Source organism: Strix aluco, chromosome Z (assembly GCF_031877795.1).
Source record: "Strix aluco isolate bStrAlu1 chromosome Z, bStrAlu1.hap1, whole genome shotgun sequence".
In the NCBI taxonomy this organism is placed as follows: Eukaryota; Metazoa; Chordata; class Aves; order Strigiformes; family Strigidae; genus Strix; species Strix aluco.
This window is the reverse complement of record NC_133971.1, coordinates 15,146,420-15,171,153: the sequence shown is the minus strand read 5'-3', so window position 1 is coordinate 15,171,153 and position 24,734 is coordinate 15,146,420. Positions and strand designations below refer to the sequence as shown.

The following is a 24,734-nucleotide window of genomic DNA, read 5'->3' as shown; positions in this document are numbered from 1 at the left end:
ACTGAAAAGGTAAAAACTTTCACAAAAGTATAGAATCATAGAATATCTCAAGTTGGAAGGGGCCTATAAGGATCAGCAAGTCCAACTCCCTGCTCCTCGCAGGACTATCTAAAACTAAACCATATGACTAAGAATGTTGTCCAGATGCTCCTTGAACTCTGACAGGCTTGGGGCTGTGACCACTTCCCGGGGAGCCTGTCCCAGCAACAAACCACACTCTCCATGAAGAACCTTTTCCTAATGCCCAACCTGAACTTCCCCTGACACAGTTTCATCCCATCTCCTCGTGTCCTGTCGCTGGTCTCCAGAGAGAGGAGATCAGCACCTCCCCCTCTGCTGCTCCCCTTGAGGAAGTTGTAGGCTGCAGTGAGGTCACCCCTTGCCCTTCTCTTCTCCAAGCTGAAAAACGTAAGTGACCTCAGCTGCTGCTCCTAAGTCTTGCCCTCGAGGCCTTTCACCATCTTGGTGAAAGTATATATGTATAAGTATATATGATTCAGATTCAGATTTAACTGTAGTTTTACAAATAGATGAACCCCATGAGTCATTTCTAGCATTCCCTCCAGTTTACTTTCAGTGCTGTTCTTAAAAGGAGGAATAGCATGAAGAAATGATAATATTAATTTGTATTAGCAACGGCTTCCAATGCACAGATCAGTCCGTATCAGTGCAGACAAGTCAGTTATTTGCTTAAGGCTTGTTTTTCACTTATTCCAGAACATAAATCAAGAGTAAAGTAATGCAAATACTGGATTCACACCAGATTTATACTACTGTGATTGAGATCAGAATCTGATACCTACACTATTTCCTGCTTTAGTCATACAATTTTAAATTTAAATAAACCCCCTACAATTTACAGAAGTGTTAGAAGATGACAGGTTTTGCCACAATGAAAAAGTTATTTGGTACATTCAATCCAGCAGCATGTCCCAAGAAGTAATTAATAACTGATGATTCAAAGTACAAAAGATAAACCGAAACTGCTTACTTTGCCCAGCAATCTGTTCTTTCACTTCAATTTCTAAGCATAGGGAAGATTATAAAAAATGATGCAATATGGTTAGCCCTGGTTTTTTTCCTCCTAGCCTTTCAAAAAAGCTCTTCTGACCTCATTCAGCATCCCATGTGTACTCCTGATTTAATACATCATTTAGGTTAGGTGGGTAGCTCTTACAGAGAAAAAAACTGTCTTCCTATGTATTTTTGCATACAATTACAATACCCTTCTGCTTAACTCATTAGTTCACCTATCCAACCAGGCAATGATTTCTGGGAGTGGAAAATAGGAAGAAACATTTCTTCCGATTTCTTCCCTGGTGATCAATGTATGCTTGAGAATCTTCATTTATTCCTTGGTTCATACAATCCTAGTTACCAATCATAAATTTATCTGAAATAAAAAATTACTGATTTATCTGACAACCATGAAAAAGACAAAAATGTCTGAAAATCCATTTATTTTCTGTGTAACTCAAAACCATTTAAATTCTCCTACTACTGCAGTACACCAAAATAACTTTGTGACCCTTTGATGCCTGTAATGCTACATGGTAATAAAAAAAGAAGGGTTGATCCAGTTTTACTACATTTTACTTCTTCAGATGTCTTATCAGAAGCTCTCTACTCCTCTTCCTGTATGGGCCCTATAAATCCAACTTGTTTATTCTTCTAAGTCTTTTGATGTTCCTGACAGGTTTCACTGATATTCTCTGAAATATTTAATATCCAATCAAGAGAAAATACTAAAAAACCGCCGTATTTTCCTAATGAAAACAAAATAAAAAAAATAGCAAAGACAACAACAAAAAGTCACTGTAATGCAGTACTTGGTAGGTAGGTTGGGAAATTCAGATCTGTCAGCATCTTTGTAAATATTTCCTATGACTTGTTTCAATCTTTTGCTTCGTACTTTGCAAAGCAAATATTTTAAGTACCACATAACCACATTTGTAAAAAAAGACTTAAGGATAGTCAATACCCATACTGCGTAAATTTGCAAGGTTTTAAAAAAAAACCCAAAACAGGTACAACCTGGGCTTTTTTTTTTTTTTTTAAGAAAGGATCCTTCTTTAGGATCAGTCTAAAAGATAAACTTGTGGAAACATTTTTCTTAGGGGTATACTCATTTAACCTTTGCTATCTAATTTTTAATCATAAAAAGGAAGAAGATAAACTACAGATTTTCAGTTGAGATTTTACAAAGAGAACATATGGGGAATACATATTCTGTATCTATATATATATGATATTTGCATAGATCTAATAAGCATAGATCAATTACTCTTCTCATTCCTCTAGCTCTCCTTCTTTCTTTTAGTGAGACCAACTCAAACAATTGGTAGAGACCTAAAATGTGGAGATACAAATAGACAGTACATCTAAAAATAAAATCTTTTGCCTTCAGTCTATGATTAAGATGATGAAAATGATCCATGTTGAGAAGAAGTTTTCTTGGTTGGCAGAGATCAAAGAGCACACAGTTCTCTCTAACATGCCATTTAAACCACAAAATTTAAAGGGTCCAAAACAATACTGCTTGAAGTATGCTGTATTTCTGTCCACTGTGGTCTGCAATACTAGTGTGCAGGGAGGCAATGTTGGGTACTGGAGAGCAATTCTGGAGAAAGACAAAAGAATGTTAATTTATTAATTATTTGGGAGATAGAGCCCTGCCCAAAGAGTTAATCTAAACAGCCTGTGTGAGTGTCAGATTGACTATGCCTCTAAAATTTTCCAATGTCCTACACAGTAACAAAAACATGCTTTTATAAGCAGCTACATATAATCAGTGCCCTTTACAGACAACACAAGCAAATGAACCTTCTACCTTAGCTTCTTCATCTGCAAAACAAAGATGTGAGAAGTTATCTACCTTTTGCAGTGTATTTCCCAAAGGGAAAAGTGAAAAATATCAGCATTCTCTATAGTTAAACTTCTATTTATGATAATACAATGTAGAAGCAGATTCAGCCATATAACAGGGACAATATAATCACAAAAAGTTCCAAGTTTAATGACAACCTCCTTGATGGAAAAGACTGAAAAGCATGCATTAAGAAAAGCCACAAAACTCAGGGTGAATTAACATTTTAGATGGCTCACATTCTTCCCAGTGAAAATTAGAAACACATCTGAAACAAATAATAAACAGGTTCTACTACTTTGCAGGTGTAAAGTATATTTAGAGCTTTCAGCCAAAGGAGGAATATCACCAACATTTCCAGCAACACAAGTGTATGTGTACATTACACAACCTGGACGTCTAAATAGTTTGATACCTTGAAGCTTACAATGTATACTGCACAAAAGGATTCCCCAGATATTGTCTTAATAACTAAAAATTCTCTCTGCAGTTCTCAAGACTTCTATTTCAGTATATATTTTGTCTGACTATGCAATATCCCCTATCACTTATTTGGTTAATTCAATCTGATACTTAAATAATATTTAACACATAAATAATGTTTAATACATAACAGGATCTACATAGAACAAAAGTTTATTTCTCGTACCACATGGCCATCTAGGCCAAGAAACTAAGCAACCATGGGACAAGAGGTAAGATCCTCACGTGGACAGAAAAGTATGTAATTAAATGGGAAACAAAAAAAGTTTTGATTTCACACTGGAGAGTCCACCATTGGATTCCTAAAGGAATTTGTGCTGGGACCCATACTGTTGAACATATTCCAAATGACCTTGGAAAAGGGACTGAACAGTGAGATTACAAAGTCTGTGGAGGATGATGATGACAAGTTATTTAAAACTGACTGTAAAGAACGACAGAAGGCCCTTATGATACTGGGTGAGTAGGCATTAAAATAGGCAATGGTATTTAACATAAATACAGGTAAAGTGATACATGTATGAAGTAATAATCCTAAATTCACACATAAAACAATGACCTGCATGTCACCCATAATTGTCCAAGAGTAAAACTTGGGATCATGACAGATTGAGCTAATGCTTTTTCAGAATTATCTCAGCACTGGTCAGTAAGGGCAATAAATTATTAGAAAAGGACTTGTGAACAAGGCAACAACCTCTATGCAACTGAAAAACTGTGGTCTGGCCTTCCCATTTCAAAAAGAACACAGTACAACTGAAAAGGTTCAGAAACCAGTTGCAGAGTTGGGTAACATGCAATCCCTCATGATTATAATCTTCTGCTAGATGTACATTCTGCCTAATTAAATTTGTATGTTCTATGGAACTCCAAGGACTGGGCTGCTTCTATCCCCTGCATGACCAAAGGAAGGTTATTCCCATTTTGTATGATGTTGAGCCAAATGCAATCAAATAATCAAAACCTTATTGGTTTAATTGACAGGGGACATATCACTGTAACACAGAGTTTGAGTGCTTACCACTCAGACCTCATGAAGCATCTTGAGTGAAACCACATCATCTTGGGAGTTGATAGTATATTCAGTGCAACTAGTCTCTACCCGACCTGACTAGACATCATCTAAAATGCGGAACAGCACTACTGCACAGCACGTACCCACAGTGAGAAAAATTCAAACATACTAAAACACTGGATGAGACATAAATTCTTTACTAAGGAAACGCATCATCTGCTTTTGCTAGTAACAGTCATATTCCAACTGGACTAGATTACATTCTCTGAACAAATATAATCTTGGCTATATCCTCAAATTCAATCACATGCCATTTTTTTTTTCAATCACCAAAGATATTTCATGGAAAACCTCTACATTATTCTATCACTTTGTAAAAATCTTCTTTTAATAACATCTCAGCCCGTTGCTATCAGAACAGCTAGAACACCTCTCTGAGCTGCTGGTCCCCTGATGCCCTTACCCCTGTGTGATAAAAGAGATTTCATTTTGTCAGCAGGCACCACATAAGTCGCAACTGTCACTAAGACAGTGTTGCAATGAAGTCCTGCTTGTCTACAAAGATTCTTTGGAGGATCACTGGGAGTGCTTATGTCTTCAGGCATATCTCTGCTAACAGAGGCTGGAGAGACACATACGGAGATATAGGTGTGACAAGAGGCACCCATCATGGGATTCTGTCAGTTATGCCCTCAGTGCAAGGAACACAGCCATAACAAGGTTGCATCCCATAGCCAGAAGGCAAGAAACTACTGAACCTCAGAAACTAGTGGTTGCAGGAAGGCCACTTGAGGGAATGAAGACTGTCATTCCAGGAAGGCGGGCTTTCAAAAGGTAGCGTCACTTAGCAATGAGAAGTCTCAAGGGGATAAATGTTCAATTTAAAAATTTTTAAGTCTGCTGAGATTACACTCTAAAACATTATGAGTGATTCAAAAAGTTTCTTTACTTTGTAAAAATGTTTTTATTACAGAGGAGGGAGTAGAATTCTGCTTAATAGTTGAACCAAACACTGGGAAAAAAACCACTCAGCCTTCTTCCACTAGAACTTAAAAGCAATAAACAATAACTAGTATCGTTTTCATAGTAAGGCAATGCATATGCCTCCCTGCCTCTTCTGATCTGATTAGTACTCTATAAAAACCACAGAGGAGATCCCCAGACAGAAGTCTGGGACTGATGAACCAAAACCCACTTATATATGAAACCCAAACAGAAAGAGAGTATTTTCTAGTATGTTCATTATCATCTTTAAAATCAACATACTATTTTAATCATCCAAGAAATCTGTATTGTATTCACCAGCTTCTATATATTGTTAGAAAAATGGTAATGGCATCATTCTCCTACTATTTCCATTAAAATAAATCAAAGGTTTTGCACATCACAGCTTCTGTTCTAATGTAGATCATTTGACTCTATTATCAGGATTTAAAACATTTACTTACATGATGCCCATTAAATAGAAAAGAAAGAAAACCCAAGAAGTTCAAAAATCACAGGTGATTACTCTTCTATCAATAGACACTCCACATTTCTTTGAATCACCTTAGCCTGTTTTTGTGCTACCATAGCAGAAAAAACACAGACTTTCTTAAATATTATAGAACTCCATTTAAAAATTATTCTCATGAAAGCAGTCTTCAACCTCCCAGAAATCTCACTACATGCATGCATGCAAAACCTGCATGATTGACAAGCTCACTGACCCTTACTAACACTCAACTGTGGAATAGGTCTGTTAGGGCTTGAAAAAACCCACACTGAAACAAATGGGATCGTTTCCATTAATTCCAGGGCCCTCTGGTTCAGACTAGTTAAGCATCAGTAGTAACAAACAAGGAATTTATACCCTACCAACTTCCCTGAATCTAACAAAGCTAAGTTAAGATTTAGAAACCATTTATGTGAACATATTGCTTGATCTTCCCTGCAGCACTGAAACAGCAGAAGAAAGGCAGACTTCAGCTAACAGGCACCCAAACACTTGATTCTTTATACAAGCATGCAGCCGGAAAGGGAAACACAAAGTTAAGAAATTAACTGTAACTTCACTGCAGTAAAACTCAGGAAGCCACCATATAACTTTTCTTTGTGGTCAGCGCTGCTTCCCACAACCACATCTTCTGAACTTTCCTCCAACAGCATTTTTCCAACTGTCCAATAGTTTCCTCCCTAAAGGAGGAAATTCTCAGGTCACATCAAAAGCCCTAGCCAACTGCATGCTATATAAATTATTGTTTGTCCACTAAAGCAATTAGAAACAGATGCCAATTTGATGCTGAACTTACTTAATTTTCAGTAAACTGAAAATAAAGAAAAGGCTCAGACCAGTTAAATGTTTAACTTCCATACATTTTTAATAAAAAGAAAATTAAACTGAAAACTAAGGGTTAATTCACATGAGGATGTACCTGACAAAATGAGACATTTTCTCTCCCTTCCAAAAATCTAGCCCAACCCTGGAGATATATTCTGGGCTTGGGGGACCCAAATTCATGCCCTGAGTTACTCCAATTGTTACAAACGGTTTTGAACTGTGATCTCACATCTTTCAGGAGAGATTTGTCCCCAACAGACTGTATGAAACTCTAGGATGGAAGTTTTCTCCATATTTCCATTTCACATCATACAATACATACAAATATTTTGAGTGACAACACACAAGATAAGCCCTGAAATTGATGATGGGATATCCAAATGGCTTTGGGTAATTTCAATTTCCACTCATACCAAATCTGTACTTAAAGCTTTGAATTTATATAAGAAAATAAGCAAATTTAGTGGGTACACCATTTGGAAGAGATTCTTAACTTTTAACTATCTTCTAAATTTTAATTCAATGATCTATACATTTTTCTAGCATCCACAGATCCAAACTATTCTGTAGGCACAGGATGGTTTCCATTTGCAAGCAGTCTGCTCTACAGTTTGAGTTGCAGGCAGTCTACAAATACATCCAGATGAGGGACTCTACACTACACCATAAAAACCAGAACAGTATGTGAAATAAATATCCAGATTTCCTTTAGTATTTCCCATTTTGGAAGTACCTGGATCTGGAGAGAACAGACAGAAGATGGCAGGAAGGTTTAATGTGGGAACATAAGAATATATAAATACATTTCAGCATATACCATATCTAGTGAAGGCCATTTTAGCAGTTTGAAAACTGTACTTTTCACATTGTTCAGCTGCACACATAATAAAAGCAGTACAAATCTGTGGACTGGGTCAGAAATTACACTGGTTTTCCATTCTATTCAAATGTCTTTGCTTTATGTTTTTGGATTAAACACTAACATGCTTTACTTTAAGATAAGAATTTTTTCTTCCTAAATATCGGAAATAATATATTGAACATGGTTCAAGTTTTTAATATATACACTAGAACACAATGGTTATAGCATTGAGAGCAGTGAAAGTACTACATTTTTCATTTCCACTGATGAATATTAAACCAAGTCTCTTCCACACACTCTGAAAATTGTGACTGTCTCTAATGTAGTAATATAATCTATACAGTCCCAAAAATCTTAAACCAGTCAGATGAATCAACTACTTACATGCAAGATAAGACTACATTTTCTAAGAAAATTTTATTGAGAAATAAAAAAGCAAAAGAACAAAAGGCATAGTTAATATTTTTACAATTAGGAGAAAGACTTAGACCTTATATATCTTCTATTGATAAACGTATGGTCTTCTTAAATGTCTCATTTGTTTGTCAACAGTATGGAAACACATGGCTGTTCTCCATACATTTATAACCAGAATTGGAGAGGAAGAAGGAGTATTTCTCTCCCCTATAGCTACAGAAGCATAAAAAGTCTTTGATGCAAGTAGATGATTTCACAGGCAAAACTATCACTTGCCCATGAACAGAAAAATTTGCACTGTGTTCCACATAGATGCATTAGAAATTTTGTAGATGGTGCTGTACTGGAAATTTATTTTTAGCATTTTATACAATGGAAACTTCATGACAAAAGTTACCTTTTGCTAAACCTGATTCTGTGAAGGATCGGTTTGATCCTCTGCGAATTGTCTTAGGTCTTTATTGGTAACTGCTGAACTTCAGCACATCTTAGTCAATGAACTGTCAAAATGAAATTAGAGATATCTTCCACAAAACACAGGAAATTTTTAAAGCTTCCTGATTATAATGGATAATGCTATAATTGTCTAGCCTATTCTTTCCTGGGATATATGATTTGAAGAAACTTCCTTGTATTTTCTCTGAATTAATTCCTATTTCCATGACTGGGATTTTGGGAAGAGATGGAGACATGGGAAGAGATGGAGAAACAGGCAGGAGAAAATGTTACAGATACTTGTCGTAAAACTCACAGTCATCATCATCCACAATTAAGCCAATTTTAGAGCTTACTCCATGTCTCAGAAAATACACATATTTTAAAGTCTTGATCAACACTTGCTCTATTAGATTTGTAGCTGTTTTACATTCATTGCAAATTTAGTCTTTCTGAGAGAAAATCTACAGGGAAATACAGAAAAAAATACTCTTTTACTATGGGAGAAGTTAAATATCAAAGTTTCAGTGTCTGACTTTAAAAGATGAACACCACTCTGAGCCCAAGCAGATTATTTAGACTGTTTTAAGGAAAGTATTTATAGGAGTATCTTGCTTGTGAACAGACTGGTTTTGCATAGACATTGTTTGTTGTACATTAACCTATCATCAGTAGTTATTTAGTGCTTCTTAGACTTTTGACTCCTTATGAAGCACCAAAGACAAAAAATCTCATAGAACTCAAAGCTAAAAGTTACAAGGTAGCTTTGAATAGCACTGTCTAATTAAGTAGCATTTTCCCTCTTCACAATAACACCACTAATACAGAGTTGAACAAGTTCTTCATGATTATTTCAAGGGCTACTGCATTGCTATGGACCGCTGTTGTTACTGATGGTCTGTACTACAGAAGACAGACAACTCTTCTCCCTACGCGAGTGAAAATGTTGCACATTTTTTGAAAAGGCTCAAAGAGCACCTTCCATCTACACTTTTACTTCCTCACACAGATAAGGTCAATTCATTTTTGCTTTCTTTCTCATTCTTTTAAAGCCAACAGTTTTTCCTTCATGCTTATAATCAATAAAATAAACAAAACATTCTACAGTGTTTCTAAATGATAGCTCAATAGTCAGTAGTAGCCCTTCAAAAATGAAGATTTTTCCATTTCAGTTATGTCTGTACAACCTTTGTCTTTGCTCATCCTTACTTATAAGGTATTTTTTTAAGTTGCACATGTGCTTGTAGGTCCGATGCCTTAATTAACATAAGTCTATGAAAATGTGCCAGAAGGAAAGACAAGCTTGCTACAGTCACTCTGAAATGCAGATGGCTCTGTGGGTTAACAAGACCTTTGCATATATGTACTTTTAACTGATCTATCTTTTTTTGAACTATGATGTATAGAGCAATTATTTCACCTCAACAAGGAAACTGGAAATGTCAAGGGCTCTTCCAGCCTATAGTGTGACAATGAATAACTGAAGAAATAAGGGGTTTTGCTACTTCACTGAGGAAAGACATTTTGTGACCTTTTGCTGCTTTATGGCAATAATGAGTTTTCTACAAAACTCTGAGTCTTTCTGTTACTTTGTTACAATAAAAACATTTGAGTAATAGCTGTGACCTTAACCTTGGAAGAATGAATAGAATACTGATCTTGAAGAAACAGATGAGCCCTGAGACTGTATAACTTCCTACCTTCATGCTGCTGTAGCAAACTCACCCAGCGAAGCTCACCTATCTTAATTCACTTAGTTGAATGCTGTGAACATATAGACCCACTATTATCCCTTCTGTTTTCAGTTTTCTCATACTAATGTTTGATTCCAAAGGGAAGATTTATACTAGAGTATCAAACTCCGTCTCTTACCTTTCAAAATGCATAATCTTCTTAATGTCAACAAAGTAAGCATATAAAAATACTCTCGTTCTTCTTTCAAAGCATTCACATTCATTTTACAACAGATTATATCTTTACAAAAAAACACACCACACAAACAATTGACTAACATCCAGAATTAGTCGTGACAGCAAAAAATCCCTGTGAACATCAACAGGGCAAAGCATTTATCCAGATTATCACATTCTTATACAACTACAGAATAAAAAATTTAAAGTTATTCTAAATAAGAACAAACTTATTAATACAGCCTACAAGGTCAAACTACAAAATGAGAGATAGTAAAAGGAAATGCTCAACTTTTGATGGAAAAATAAGAAAAAAAAATTAAAAATCTTATTTTTTCCAGGAAACAGATTTGAACTGAATGGAATATTGGCTTATTGGATGAGGGAAAGGCTGTGGATGTTGTTTACCTTGACTTTAGTAAGGCCTTTGACACCATTTCTCACAGCATTCTCCTGGTGAAACATGGCTTGGATGGGCACACACTTAGCTGTGTGAAAAACTGGCTGGATGGCCGGGCCCAAAGAGTTGTGGTGAACGGAGTTAAATCCAGTTGGCGGCCGGTCACGAGTGGTGTCCCCCAGGGCTCGGTTTTGGGGCCACTCCTGTTTAACATCTTTATTGATGATCTGGACGAGGGGATCGAGTGCACCCTCAGTAAGTTTGCAGATGACACCAAGTTGGGTGGGAGTGTTGATCTGCTCGAGGGTAGGGAGGCTCTGCAGAGAGATCTGGACAGGCTGGAGCGATGGGCTGAGGCCAACTGTAGGAGTTTCAATAAGGCCAAATGCCGGGTGCTGCACGTGGGCCACAACAACCCCCAGCAGCGCTACAGGCTTGGGGAGGAGTGGCTGGAGAGCTGCCAGTCAGAGAGGGACCTGGGGGTGTTGATTGACAGCCGGCTGAACAGGAGCCAGCAGTGTGCCCAGGTGGCCAAGAAGGCCAATGGCATCCTGGCTTGCATCAGAAATAGCGTGGCCAGCTGGGACAGGGAAGGGATCTTGCCCCTGTACTCGGCACTGGTGAGGCCACACCTCGATGACTGTGTTCAGTTTTGGGCCCCTCACTACAAAAAGGACATTGAATAACTCAAGCGTGTCCAGAGAAGGGCAACGAAGCTGGTGAAGGGTCTGGAGCACATGTCGTACGAGGAGCGGCTGAGGGAACTGGGGTTGTTTAGTCTGGAGAAGAGGAGGCTGAGGGGAGACCTCATCGCCCTCTACAACTACCTGAAAGGAGGTTGCAGAGAGCTGGGGATGAGTCTCTTTAACCAAGTAATAAGTGATAGGACAAGACAGAATGGCCTCAAGTAGTGCCAGGGAAGGTTTAGACTGGATATTAGGAAGCATTTCTTTACAGAACGGGTTGTTAGGCATTGGAATGGGCTGCCCAGGGAGGTGGTGGAGTCCCCATCCCTGGAGGTGTTTAAGAGTCGGGTCGACATAGTGCTGAGGGATATGGTGTAGTTGGGAACTGTCAATGTTAGGTTAATGGTTGGACTAGATGATCTTCAAGGTCTTTTCCAACCTAGACAATTCTGTGATTCTGTGAATAGTACTTATGAATTACTGAAGATATCAAAAGTCATGCTGAGATGGCCTTATACATGAAACACTGAAACCCCACTTGCATCGCTGTTGTTCAAGGTAAAGACATCTGAGCAGTGTATAACCTGAGTCTAACATCCTTTGCACAATTAAAATTTTACAGGTTTACAGCACAGAGATATCTCATATGAAAAATGTAATCTAACATTTATGTCAAGATCAGTATAAAAATATAAAATGTTAGTGTTATGTTCAAATAGGTATTGTATATGATGAAGCATAAAAAAGAAGTAGTACTGAGGGATTTCTGAATTCCAGTCATGATACTGGCATTAGATGCTTTATCAAGTGACTTAACATTTCTAAATTCTAAAAGAGATTATCTACATCCCAAAGGAAACATGGGGATTAATATTTATGAGACTCACCAAACGTGCAATCCCCATACACTTAGTATTGAATACTGCAGGGATGGACAGTTCACACCGAGATGCAGGTGGGCTAAAAGCCAAGACAATGTATAACCACAGGCCAAACTTCCCGTCAGCAAGAGCTACACCCCAGAAGCAGCAACAGCCAAAAAAACCCCACCACTTATCTCTGATGTGAATGGCAGCAGAGCTGGTTGGAACGCTGGCCTCCCATTAGGGAGTGAAGCTGAGCTCTGGCTAAAACTGCCAGACCAGCACGAAAAGCACTGCATGAAGCGGTTGAGGGCCATGCTCAGCTCCAGGGTCATGTTGGCAACTCTTGCCTTATAAACTTACAGGGGGTCATTGCAATTTATGATTTTCTTGTAATGAAAAGATGACAGAGTCCAGATGGTCAGCACGCATATGTATAAGGGTTTTGCAGAGAAATGGAAATTCAGAGAAGCAAATAACGTATCTGTCTTTTTTCCCATTCTTCACATTCTCCCATTCCAGCTGTTGCTATGTAAGCTCAGTCAGCTAACCATACTGGTCACCTTTCTGCACATCTTTGACACTGAGAGTGGATTCTGGGTCTTAGCCTGGCACAGACATGGAGTATATTTATCCCATTCGAAGTCCACACAGCACACTCATGCATACCTATATCTTCTGCTGCTACTGAGTAACTCCATTACCAGGGATTGTTTTTTCACTTTCTTTTTTTTAATAATTCTAAACCAGCTACATAATTCTAAACGAGCTACATCATCAGTAATAAAACTGAGGAAAAAATCACTTCTGGCGTGCAGTCTCAGAAATCATCTTTAACCTGGGCAAAATAAGTAATAAATGAAGCCTAAAGGAGCCTAGAGTGTATATTCCTTAAACAAGATGAATCATTTTTGTATATGTACCGATATAATATATAATGCTACAGCCATTATAATGCAATTTTAATGGCCATGAATGATACATCAGTTCCAGAACTGAAATGGTTTCTCTATTGTAATATATCATATGTTCATTCTGCATATAGCAGATCTAGTCCCTTATAAACAATCATTTATTTTGGCAATTAATAGTGCAATATATGAGCTAGTGCCTTTTTTCAAATGTCAAGGAGAGCAGTGTAAAGTTTGATTAGTTTTGCTCAAGGCAAATAAAAGTTTCGAGAAAAATCCAAAATGTTTTTACAAGTTCTCTGTCTTGGATGTCTGCCTCTATGAACAGATATCTTCAAAATAAATTGACTACAATTAGAAGTCTACAATTTTATTATGCCTTTGAAGTCTTAGTTTATGGTGAAGTCTGGAATTTTAAATGAAGGTAAAAGTTTTTTCAGCCTAAAACAACCCCACCCAACAACATATTTATTTTGAATACATCTTTAATTTAAAGAAATTAAAATTCTTTTTGAAGAGAAAGTGATGCTACACATGTAGTCTATAAGATCATGTGAAAGTCACTAAATTCATTAATAAATTTAGCAAGTGGAATTAAAAAATAATACAGTGTGTACTGACAGATTCTGATTAACAACTCTGAATTAAAGGGTATATTTCCTTTCACCATGTCATTTAGTCCTGATTCTCAAAATAAAATTGCCTTCTGTGGGATATAAAGTTTCAATACTGCTTCAAGATAGACCATGTAGCAATGACTGTGTGGTCGGAAATATGTTTGGTTTAGCAGTTAGGGGAATTTAGACTTAAATCCAGTTGGTTTTTAATTCAGCTGAATCACCAAAACTTGATGAAATGCCATAAGGCTGTCTAAAAGAAAACAGATCTTTCACAATGGAAGAGCTGACGTCACCCACACAGCTGCCAAACCATCAACAACTTGGCTTTTTTTATTAAAGACAAAGTCACAAAAATGGGGCAAAACAATTTTGTTTCTTTTTCTTTCCAATGCATGTAAATCAGATTTTTGGTTTATGCAACTTTTAAGTTACTTTATGCATTTTATATGGACTTTCTTAACCTATACATTACAGAGAAAATGATACTCTGTTTCAACATAATTTTAGCTTTCTGTTTTTAGTTCTCCTATTTTACCACCAAACTCTTAAAACTAACAGAAAATGGAAGACAGCAGATCTTTCATACCAATATCCTGCTTTTTTTATGTAATTGCAAACTCTCTAATAAATTAGAAATCTACACTGAGACCCAGCAATTGAGACATATATTCATCACTTTTGAAAATAACCAACAGGGTGATGAAGAAACAACTAGAAAGACAAAAGTGATGGCTTTTAGCAAGGAGGGTGAGGAGCAACCACCTCTGAGCAGCCTGGGTCCAGCTCCATCTGCAGAGTTCACCAGACTGGTTTAGCACGAGGTCCAACCACTGCGGTTCTCCACTCCTTCCCCCTGGGGCTCTGGCTCCAGGAGCAGCCAGAGAGAACTTGAAGGGTTGGCTCTCCCTCTCTGCCTCCCCATTTCCAACCGCACAGCCCTCCTCGCCCCTGCCTCTCCTCACCCCTGCCTTGTGCTGCCTCTGGCATCCATCAGCCCCTTCAATGAGCAGATTCAACTTACCTGACAGAGTAAAACCAAGGCAGCAAGTTGGATCCGTCCATGGAGGTATCTAAGAAGCACCAGCATGGACGCAAAGTAAGCATCAGGAGTAGGCAGCTGGGAATGGGGAGGGGAGGAAGCGAAGCACATCCCCAGCAGAAACCTACTGGATCACTTCATCACATATGAAACAGAAACCTCAGGGTTTAATTTCAGAGACAACAGAATCAGTCTCACCTGTCCCCCAAAATTCCTTCTAGTCCCATCCTTTGTGCCAAAATGAGCACTTGGTTATCCAACACACATCCAAAGAAATAAAAAAAAAAAAGGGTTATTAAATTCTGAACCAGTATCCTGACCTGGCTCACAGCCTGGCTCTGTCAGTGGTTTTGGTGACCTGCGAGAGAGGGGAGTGGTGGTGAGGCACTGCAGGAGGCAGGATTTCCTCTTTGGTAGCAGAAGCAACTCACACCAGCTTAAACTCCATGAAACTACTGCCTCTGGCTGAAGTTCCCTGGTGGCCTGAGCTGATCTTAGCTGCCAGGTCCTGTGGCCTGTTCCTCCATTGGCCACCAACCACAGACTCCCCCACCACTCCCAGTCATACAGCTACAGGGCAAGTTGATTCAGCCGGCTGATGTGGTGGAAACCTTCACTACTCTTTCCCCCTGCCACCCAGAATAGTCTGAAAGCTGATAAGGCAGAAGACTCATCTTGTCGCCATGTGATTTCCAGATGCAACCCAAGGGAAGGAGGAAGGATGGGAGAAAGGGAGAGGACAGGCTGGTAATCTTGGCAATAGCTCACCACCAGACTGGCTTTGCTACGAAGACCGCAACCCACTCCCTCCTCATCCCAGTTTTTGGAGATCCCACCCTGGTTTTTCGCTCCACTGACTCCTCCATTACACCACCACAATTGTTGTAGGTCTGCACTGCAAGCCAGATCAAGTTCATTGAGAGAAAAGATTGTTTTTAACCCCAACCACTCCACTGGGCTGCCACAGGTCAGAGGGAGCCTGCAGGCAAAGTCTGCTGTTAGAGACAGGGACCCCGTTAATAGCACTGAAGATGACAAATAAGAAATTTCAGTCTGAAACACTGCAATATGTTTCAGACCCTGGAAAGATTTATATTTGAATGAAGGAAGTCTGCCCTCTGAGAGAGGCTGATTACTTCAAAGAGTCAGTGAAATAAGACATGTCAACATGTTTTTTGTAAAATGAAACTGCAGACAAACTAGTTTACAGTGTCTTCCCTCTTATACTGTTTCGTACTAACAATAGGAGAGAAGTACAGTACTTTGACACAAGATTACTGCAGAGCTATAGTATTTACCACTGGACATGAGCTTCTGAAAAAGGGTAAGTAGATGATGATCGGTAGATTCATCAGATCTGCTGGAGTAACCCTGGCTGATGCTCAGAGCTTAGAAACCAGTGCTCACTCTGAGAACTTGAAAAGCTGTATGATGCTACCCCACAAGTGGTAAAGATGCAGGTCAAGGTCAGTTCTAACAGATCACAGCAGCAAAGATGTAGTTAGCTTAATCAAGACAGTACGTCCTACCTTTAACTTAACATTCTGTTGAATACTTGGCTGTAACAGTTGAATTGACACTAAATCAATTAATGCATTTTGCATAAGTTCTCCCCTAAGGAATGCTTATTTTGATGTAAAAAATCTGAACAGAACAAACCTCAGTTTTCCTACTTCAGTAAAAAAAAAAAATCAGTGAATTGCATGAGACATCCCACCGTTTATGCTACTTAAAATACATAGTACCAGTTCATTCAGACACAGATGAAGATAAATAAAAATATTATGTTGAAAGAACACATACATTATATGCAAAAGCATTCAAGAGTTCAGGAGCACTGAACCTGCACTGAATACAACAATAACTTAATGCCCTTTGTATGCACAACTACAACAGTACAGTGTCTTCCTTAATAATAATATGCTCAGAACTGCTACAACATCCTGGAAGTTTTTTTGATTATGTTTAACAGTACCTTAAAATTTAATTTCCTCTTTGCTCTTCCACAGTACTCTGCAACCCCAAAGATTTGGCTAATCTTCCAGTCATTATTTTACATTCTAATTCAATTTCTACAAAAAAGAAAGTATTGGTATAATAGGAATATTTCATCTGAAACAAGATGATTTAGGTGATGTGCTTTTTTAAGTGGACTAGGACAAGGGCAAGATGGGCATAAAGAAGGCCAAAGACTACAGAGGAGGTGAGAAAGAACCCAGCAAAACTTACTTACATATATTTTAGCACTGTAGGCAAAAGAGTACTCTGATCTCAGAACGATTAGGACAAAGAAACAATTAACAGTCAAAGAAAAAGCAAGCGTCCAGAGTGACACACAATTTATCCCCTTGGTAACAGGAATATTGTATGGGCAGTTTATTTTAAGACATTTTTTTTTAAAACATGAAGAGAGTCATGATTGTTGAAAATTTGGAAGTACTTACATATTCCAAGCTTTGTGCCTCCCTAATCTATCCATACCAACATCATTTATATTAATTCTAAACTTATTACTCAGTCTGCAAAAATGAAAAACAGACACTAAGTAGAAATCAGCTGAGTTACATACATATACAGTTACTCCTAATAACTTATATTGCTAAATAGAAATTTTAATCCTTATATGACAAAGCATAATTTCACTAGCTGGGTCAAAAACAAAGTCATAAATAATACAATGATTCATTCTGCAAAGCACAAAACCGTTCCAACTTCCAGTTAACTTATAAGAAATTGAGCACGTTATGACAATAGATGAAGTACAAAGAAAGCTGGATTTCTTGTCCCCAACAGTGGACTACAAATTAACATGTTCTGTTGCATTAGAAGTAGTATGTTAATTAAAAGAACAGTGATCTGAAAAAGCACAGTTTAATGTATATTTTGGCATGTAAAACAGTGATACCTCTTGTCAAACCTATAAGAAATACAATTACTTACTCTCAAATCCTTTAAGAATGGTATCATAAAATCAAAACTAGGAAAAATGTATGGCATACTAATTTAGAGGTCAACTCTACCTGTTCCTGACCAAAAGTGCTATTAAGGGAGAAAGCAAAACAAGTGGCACAAAGTAACTTGCCAGAATTATAGGCCTTTGCTGAGAAGAGACAGGGAAATCCTCTATGATGCATAAGGACATGTGGGTGAAGAGCAATGTTTTTGTTTTTAATGATTGCAGTTTTGAAAGGTACATAAAAGCACTGTAAATTTACAGGCATGCATACCCCTTCCACTGTTCACAATGCTTAAAACTCACATCTCATCCAGTATAAAAGTTCCACTTACAACAGCTTCTGCCCACCTGCCCTGCTCCCTGCCCCCATCTCACACGATGCACACAAAAAGTAAAGACATGCTTTATGTAGCAGTGAAGTATCATCAGCGCATGGCATCATGGAAGCAATCTGGGGAAGTATTTTCTGAGCTTAGGCTCCTGAAAACCTCCTCTGCTCATCCCCCTTCTATTTATATCAGGAGTTTGTCTACTCAAACGCTTCTGCTGAGCTCAGTCATGGCAGTTCCCACAAGGAAAAGATGGTCCCTGAAGTATGCCTGAGAATACCACATCAGGGCATAACGTCATACAGGAATGCTATGATTCACTGAGCATCCTTTAAATGGATGTTGGAGTAGCTACACCTTAATTCCATCAGCATGTCGGAACTACTTGCAGGCAGTGCTGTCCAGCCAGCACTAAATAGGCACAATGTTGCTCCTTCTGAGAAAAGCATCACAGAACGAGATGTGCATCGCAGAAGGCCACCTTACCCCTTTCTATCCAGTTACTACAGCACAACGTGAATCTGCGTGCAGGCCACAGATCACTGTCCCCACTGCATTAGTTTTCCTCTGCCTGGATTTATTTTTTTATTTAATGAAATACAGAAACACTTTAAAAACACTGGAAGGAACCTGTTCCAATATTCTGTATGAAAAAAATGTCTGCTTGAAAAGTTTGTAGTCCTTAGCAAACTAATAATATTGAATCATAAAACAGATGGTGCTTAAAGAGCTATAGAGTTGGCAAACTTAAGCTCCAATTCATGTGATTATGGCATTAAAGATCCAACCCACATGATTATGGAACAAAAGCAATCACAAGGCTTGGAACTTGTCTGCTTCTCACAAACTCAAGTTTTCTGTTTGCAAGGTCATATCATATAGATGTATTAAGATGTGTTAGGGTGAGCAGCTCATTGGGAGCTACCTGCCAATCTGGAGCACTGAAGACTGAGTTTCGTAGGGCTTTTTGGTGGTGTACTTCCCTGCGCACCTCAGGCACATGGATGCTCCTCAACATTTCCATGTCCCAAAGTACTTTATTCATTACTCAGCAGTGCTCCAGAGCTCTCTGAAACAGGAAGTGTGTGTTGGTCATGATTCGGTAAGTACTTAAAGCACCTGGGGGATGATGTTTCTGTATTTTAAAGCTATTTACTTAAAACAGAAGGCATGTGACTCTATTTTGTTTCACCTAGAAGGAAATCCTTCACTTAAGGAAAACAAGGAGTGTTCATAAGATAAACTATATGTTTAATAAGACATGAACAATCAGTAGCATACTCACATGGGAAGTCATCCACAAACATGGGGTCTATGTTATGCAGCAGTTCCACTCTGGGGGAAGGTCTTCCTTCACTAGGAGAGATTTCAAAATGAAATGTTAATTTCCTTTTAGAGCTCATTAGGATTCTGCACGTTTTATTTTAAGACTTTTTGTCATCCTAATACAGAATGAGCTCATAACCATAAACTAGCTGCTATCAACTTTAATTTGAATGCTCTTTTCCAGTCTAGTAGCAACAGCTTTTGTCCCTATCAGTCTTCCGTGCCTTCAGTGGTGTTCACTGCGATTATTCATAAGTTTACCAAAGCAGGGTTTTACAATAATCAACTTTAAAAATCAAATTTTGCAGTGTAAGCTGGCATGGCACTTGCTATGCTCTCTGCATACCTGAATGAATGCTGAAAGCATATTGGCTAGGTGCCTCAAAAGACACGAGAGGCATTGGCTACCACTCAAAGAACCCACCTTTGATTTGTAGTTGAGGTCACAAGAATTATTTAGATACTCTGAACATTTTTGTGAGAAAAAAAAAAAAATCACCCCTCTTTTTCTAGCCATTGGCTACATAGGGATGGTATGGAATGAGCCTCTAAACTTACCCATAAACTTTCTGAGTTAAGTAAATCTCAGTCCTAAAAAAATTAGTAAAAGAAATATACTTATGAAGGGCAACATGAGTAGGAAGACATAATTAGAAAAAACCTTGGCTACATCATGACACAATACTATTTTATTATTTCACAGCAAACCAAAACACATCTTTTCAGAAACTTCCAAATAACTTAAATTGTTTTCTTTTTTGTTAAGGTTCTTCATTTAAGACTCAAGAAGTCAACCATGGCCTCTAAACCACTTGACATTAAGAAAACAAAAAATCAGGTGATATAAAACTTAGCGGAAACCTCAGAAAGTACTGTTATTTTAATATGTAAAATATATAATTAAACAATATTTTCAGTAACAACTAATTAAAATGAATACCGTTCTATTCCATTTCTAAACCATTTCTGGAGGCTATGCATTTTGAATACAAAATTAACAAGGAGAATTGGATGAAAGATTCAATATGTTCAGATAATACAGTCTTGCAATTAATACAGGTGAAGTACAAGAATTAACCTACAGTGTTAGTAATTCAGTGTATATAAAACTGCCACAAAAATGTTTTTCCCAGAATGTGTGTGAAAGGTTAATTCCCTGCTCCACCCCTAGTCTCGATAGCAGTCATACTCTTAACTAAGGAATGCCTGGCCTTATTTAATCAAATTTTATCTTGGATTTAATAGACTCATACTGTCTCTAGGTACTCCATACAGCTATGGTCAAGTGTGCCTTTCACCATCTGTTCATAGGTAACAGTAACATGAACCAGTTAGTACAAGTTAAACTAGGATGCGAATGACTCTGCAGTAACTGCTTGGAGAGATATTCTTATTTTGCCGTTTCTGAGCTGCATCTACATTTTTCAGTATCCTTTCACAAGAAACCAAACACCAGACTTATGCAAAGTAATCTAGTATCTTCCATCAGGGCCAAATACAGAAGAAAGAAGTTAACTTACTCTTATGCATTTCCCCTGTTTATATATCCAGTATTCGTACAGTACCACAGTAGGTAGAAAGTCAGAACCAAGGATATTCATGCTGTTTGAGCAGACTAGTATTACTATCGTATCATTAAAGGTAATTTCCTTTATGGCTTTTAATCTGGAGGGTGGAAACTGTACACTGAACATGGCTATGAACATTGTTGCACAGCTGGTAGAACACAAAATATGAAGACTTCACCTGCATTAATTTAAGCTTTTCATGCTGTGGTTGTCATTTTTATTGAATCCATTTTTTTCTTGGGATAGAATATTGGTATTAATAACTTGGAAATGTGATTTATATATAATTGTGAGATACACCTCCTGAAGTTTACAGCATTATTGCATTAAGCTCAGTAGCACTACTAACTGGTAGTGAACTGCTTGTTCAGTTTGGGTGTTACTCCAGTAATGCTGTTGCAGGTTGCTGTTGAGGTCTTTAACCAGCATGTATTATTCACAAAACAATAGCCAGAGAAAAGAAGATGGCATTGTACATTGAAGAAAGCAGCTGCCTGACAGAAAAGGACATCAGGAAGACAGACACAACATCCTGGGGACAAGAAGTAGAGAATTTACACTTGTAGCAGAGTTCTCTTGCCCTGTGCCTAAACTCTGTCCTCCTTCCCATTTATGGAGCTCCATGCTGACCTTAGTCCCCTCAAAAGACACAGTCTTTGCATATTTTGCATCAGGAATATGGTCTAACCAACAGAGCTAGAATAAGAAAGCAGTAATATTCTCTAGAGGATCCTGCCTTTGTAATTTAGTAGCTTCCAGTGTAACCATATCTTACAATGCTCTAATTTTAGAATATTTATTTTTAGACTCAAATAATACATTGGTCCTCTCCCTAAAAATAAGGAACTTTTTCTTTTGTCTGGATATTATTCTACATGTCTGACTGACTATTTAATTGAGCAGTTAAAAGGTATTGTTCTCCAAAAAAAGTCCTGTGTGTAAGAACATCCTGATGAAAGTGTCCAGACTAACTTTAGAGTTGGTATGAGAATCAGCTAGTTTATGCTGAGAACATTGCTCTATCTTCTGCTTTGCAAAGTTTTTAAAACATACAGAAAGATCTACTACTCTTTAGTGAATGTAAACAAACATCTACATGCGATCTTTTACTTTTGTTGTTGTTGCTAAATAGGCAGAGGTGTCCTTGGGAAGGAATCCAAGGTTTTTCAGGGTAAATATGTTTACCTTGCACAAAAACATCCTCAGTGTCACTCAGCAAAATCTGACCCTTTATAACCTTGCCATATATTGTATTTCTTTGGGTCATATCTGTACATGCTTTCCAAAAATAATTATATTTCAGATATGCTGGAAATAAACATTACTCTCAGCTTTAGATTGCTCTTTCTTCAGCTTTAATTTATACCACAACAATGGAATTTTTTTTTCAAATGGGAGTTTAATTCCTTAAGTGAATGTAACCATTTGGTACACAAGAATTCAAGTTGATCTTGCCTCATTTACTTCATCCAATCAATTCTGATATTTTCAACATGACAAAAATATAAAAATGGAAGTTACCCTGCCAAATGAGTAAAACTTGAAAGCCTATGCTTGCTAACAAGCTCTGAAGAAATATCAGTTATTTCATATTAAAGTTATTCTGACTGCAGGGCATCGTTTTGTGACCCTCTGCACAGACCAAGGGCACTCATCCCGCCTGACCCTGAAGACATGCTGGCAGGCACTCCTTTGAGAGCAAAGGCTGCAGCTCTCACTGGGGCGTCTGCACCATCCACCCCAGCAGTGGCCGATGCCTCCACTCAGACGGAGCTGCTGAAGGGAGAGGCTGCAGCACAGACCTCGGACTGCAAGAAGGGCCTAGACCTTTCTCCTGGGGCAGGGATAGGCAGCAGGCTGCCTGCTGAAGGTGTGCCGAGCTGGAGGAGCTCCTGTAGCAGGCGGCTGAGCTGCAGGAGGCAGTAAGAAGGCTCTGTAGCGTCAGGGAGGCTGACAAGGAGTTAGATAGCTGGTTCCAAGTGCAAAACATCCAAAAACTCCCCCACCAGCACACACAGAAAGGAGGGGAACCAATAATGCAGAAGAATGGAAGCTTGCAACGGCAAGGACCTGCAGGAGCAAGAGACCTCCCTGGAAGCCTGAGGTTGCAGAACCAATTCACTGCTCTGCAGACTGAAGAGGAAAGACCCATCACATCAGGAGAGATGCTAGAGCTGAGTAAGGCAGCCTGGTCTACTCCCCGTATAACAACCAGTGCAACTAAGAAAAAGCAATGGGTGATAGTAGTAGGCAACTCTCTTCCAAGAGGTATGGAGGGACCCATATGCTGATCTGATGCACTGTCCAGAGAGGTGTTCTGCTTAATGGGGGCTTGAATCGTGACATCACCAAGAGACTACCAAGCCTTGTACAGTCCACTGACTATAATCTGCTGCTGTTGTTTAATTTGGACACCAATGATACAGTCAGGAGCAGTCTGAGGAGTATCAAGAAGGATTTCAGAGCCCTGGGATCAGCACTGAGGGACTCTGGAGTGCAGACAGTTTTTCCATCAATCTTCCTGGTCAAAGGGAAGTGGTTTGAAAGGGCCAGTTGAATCTGTCAAATCAACAAATGGTTACAGGACTAGTGCCACAGCCAGGGGTTCAGCTACTTAGACCATGGGATTCACTTTGAGAAACCTGGTCTACTGGGGGCTGATGGGGCCCATCTGTCAGAGAAGGGGAGAAGCCTCTTTGGTCATAGGCTTGCCAAGCTGGTGAAGAGGGCTTTAAACTAAAGTTGCCAGCAAAGGGAAACCTTGATCCAATCCACTCCTACCAGTTCGATGCTAGTGCGAGCAATAGATGCCCAGAGCCTGGAAAGGGATCATAGGTTAGTGGGAGAACACCTGAAGAGCAGCACAAAGGAATTCCAGCCAGTAAGCCAGCTTTACGCTAAGTTTAAATGCCTGTATGCAAATGCACATACAGTTAGAGCTAGAGTGCGCACGCCTGCAGGACTATGACCTTATTGGCATCACAGGGACATGGTGAGATGGCTCCTATGACTGCAGTGTTGGAATGGAAGGATCCAGGCTTTTTAAGAAGGACAGACAGGGGAGATGAGGAGAGGGGTCTCCCTCTATGTCAGTGACCAGTAGGAGTGCATGGAGCTCTGCCTGGGGATGGATGAGAAGCTGACTGAGAGCTTATGAGTCAGGATCAAAGGTGGGGCAGGGACAGGAGATACTACAGTGCGGGTGTGCTACAGGTCACCTGACCAGGAAGACCAAGCAGATGAGGCCCTCTATAGACAGATATGAGCAGGCTCATGTTCACAAACCCTGGTCCTCATGGGGACTTCAACCACACTGGTATCTGTTGGAGGGACAACACAGCAGGGCATAAGCAATCCAGGAGGTTCCTGGAATGTGTTGATAATGATTTCCTTCTCCAAGTGATAGAGGAACCAATGAGGAAATGTGTTATGCTGGACCTTGTTCTCACCAACAAGGGAGGGCTCATGGGGAGTGTGAAGGTCAAGGGCAGCCTTGGCTGCAGTGACCATGAAATGGTGGATGTCAAGACCCTTAGGGCAGCGAGGACGGTGCACAGCAAGCTCGCTACTCTGGACTTCAGGAGAGCAGGCTTTGGCCCCTTTAGGGATCTGCTTGACAGAGTACCATGGGTAAAGCCCCAGGGGGAGGAGGGGCCCAAAAACACTGGGTAATATTCAAGGATCACCTCCTCCAAGCTCAGGAGTGATGCATCCCAACAAGGAGGAAG

General features: G+C 39.0%; 1 protein-coding gene across 1 annotated transcript in view; it reads right to left on the bottom strand.

Moving 5' to 3' along the window:
- Window positions 1-24,734, bottom strand: part of ARSB (arylsulfatase B) — a 69,618-nt gene that overhangs the window by 5,768 nt on the left and 39,116 nt on the right. The window contains exon 6 of the mRNA XM_074812196.1: window positions 19,398-19,468. Coding sequence (XP_074668297.1) covers window positions 19,398-19,468 — 71 coding nt within the window. The remainder of the gene's footprint in view (window positions 1-19,397; window positions 19,469-24,734) is intronic.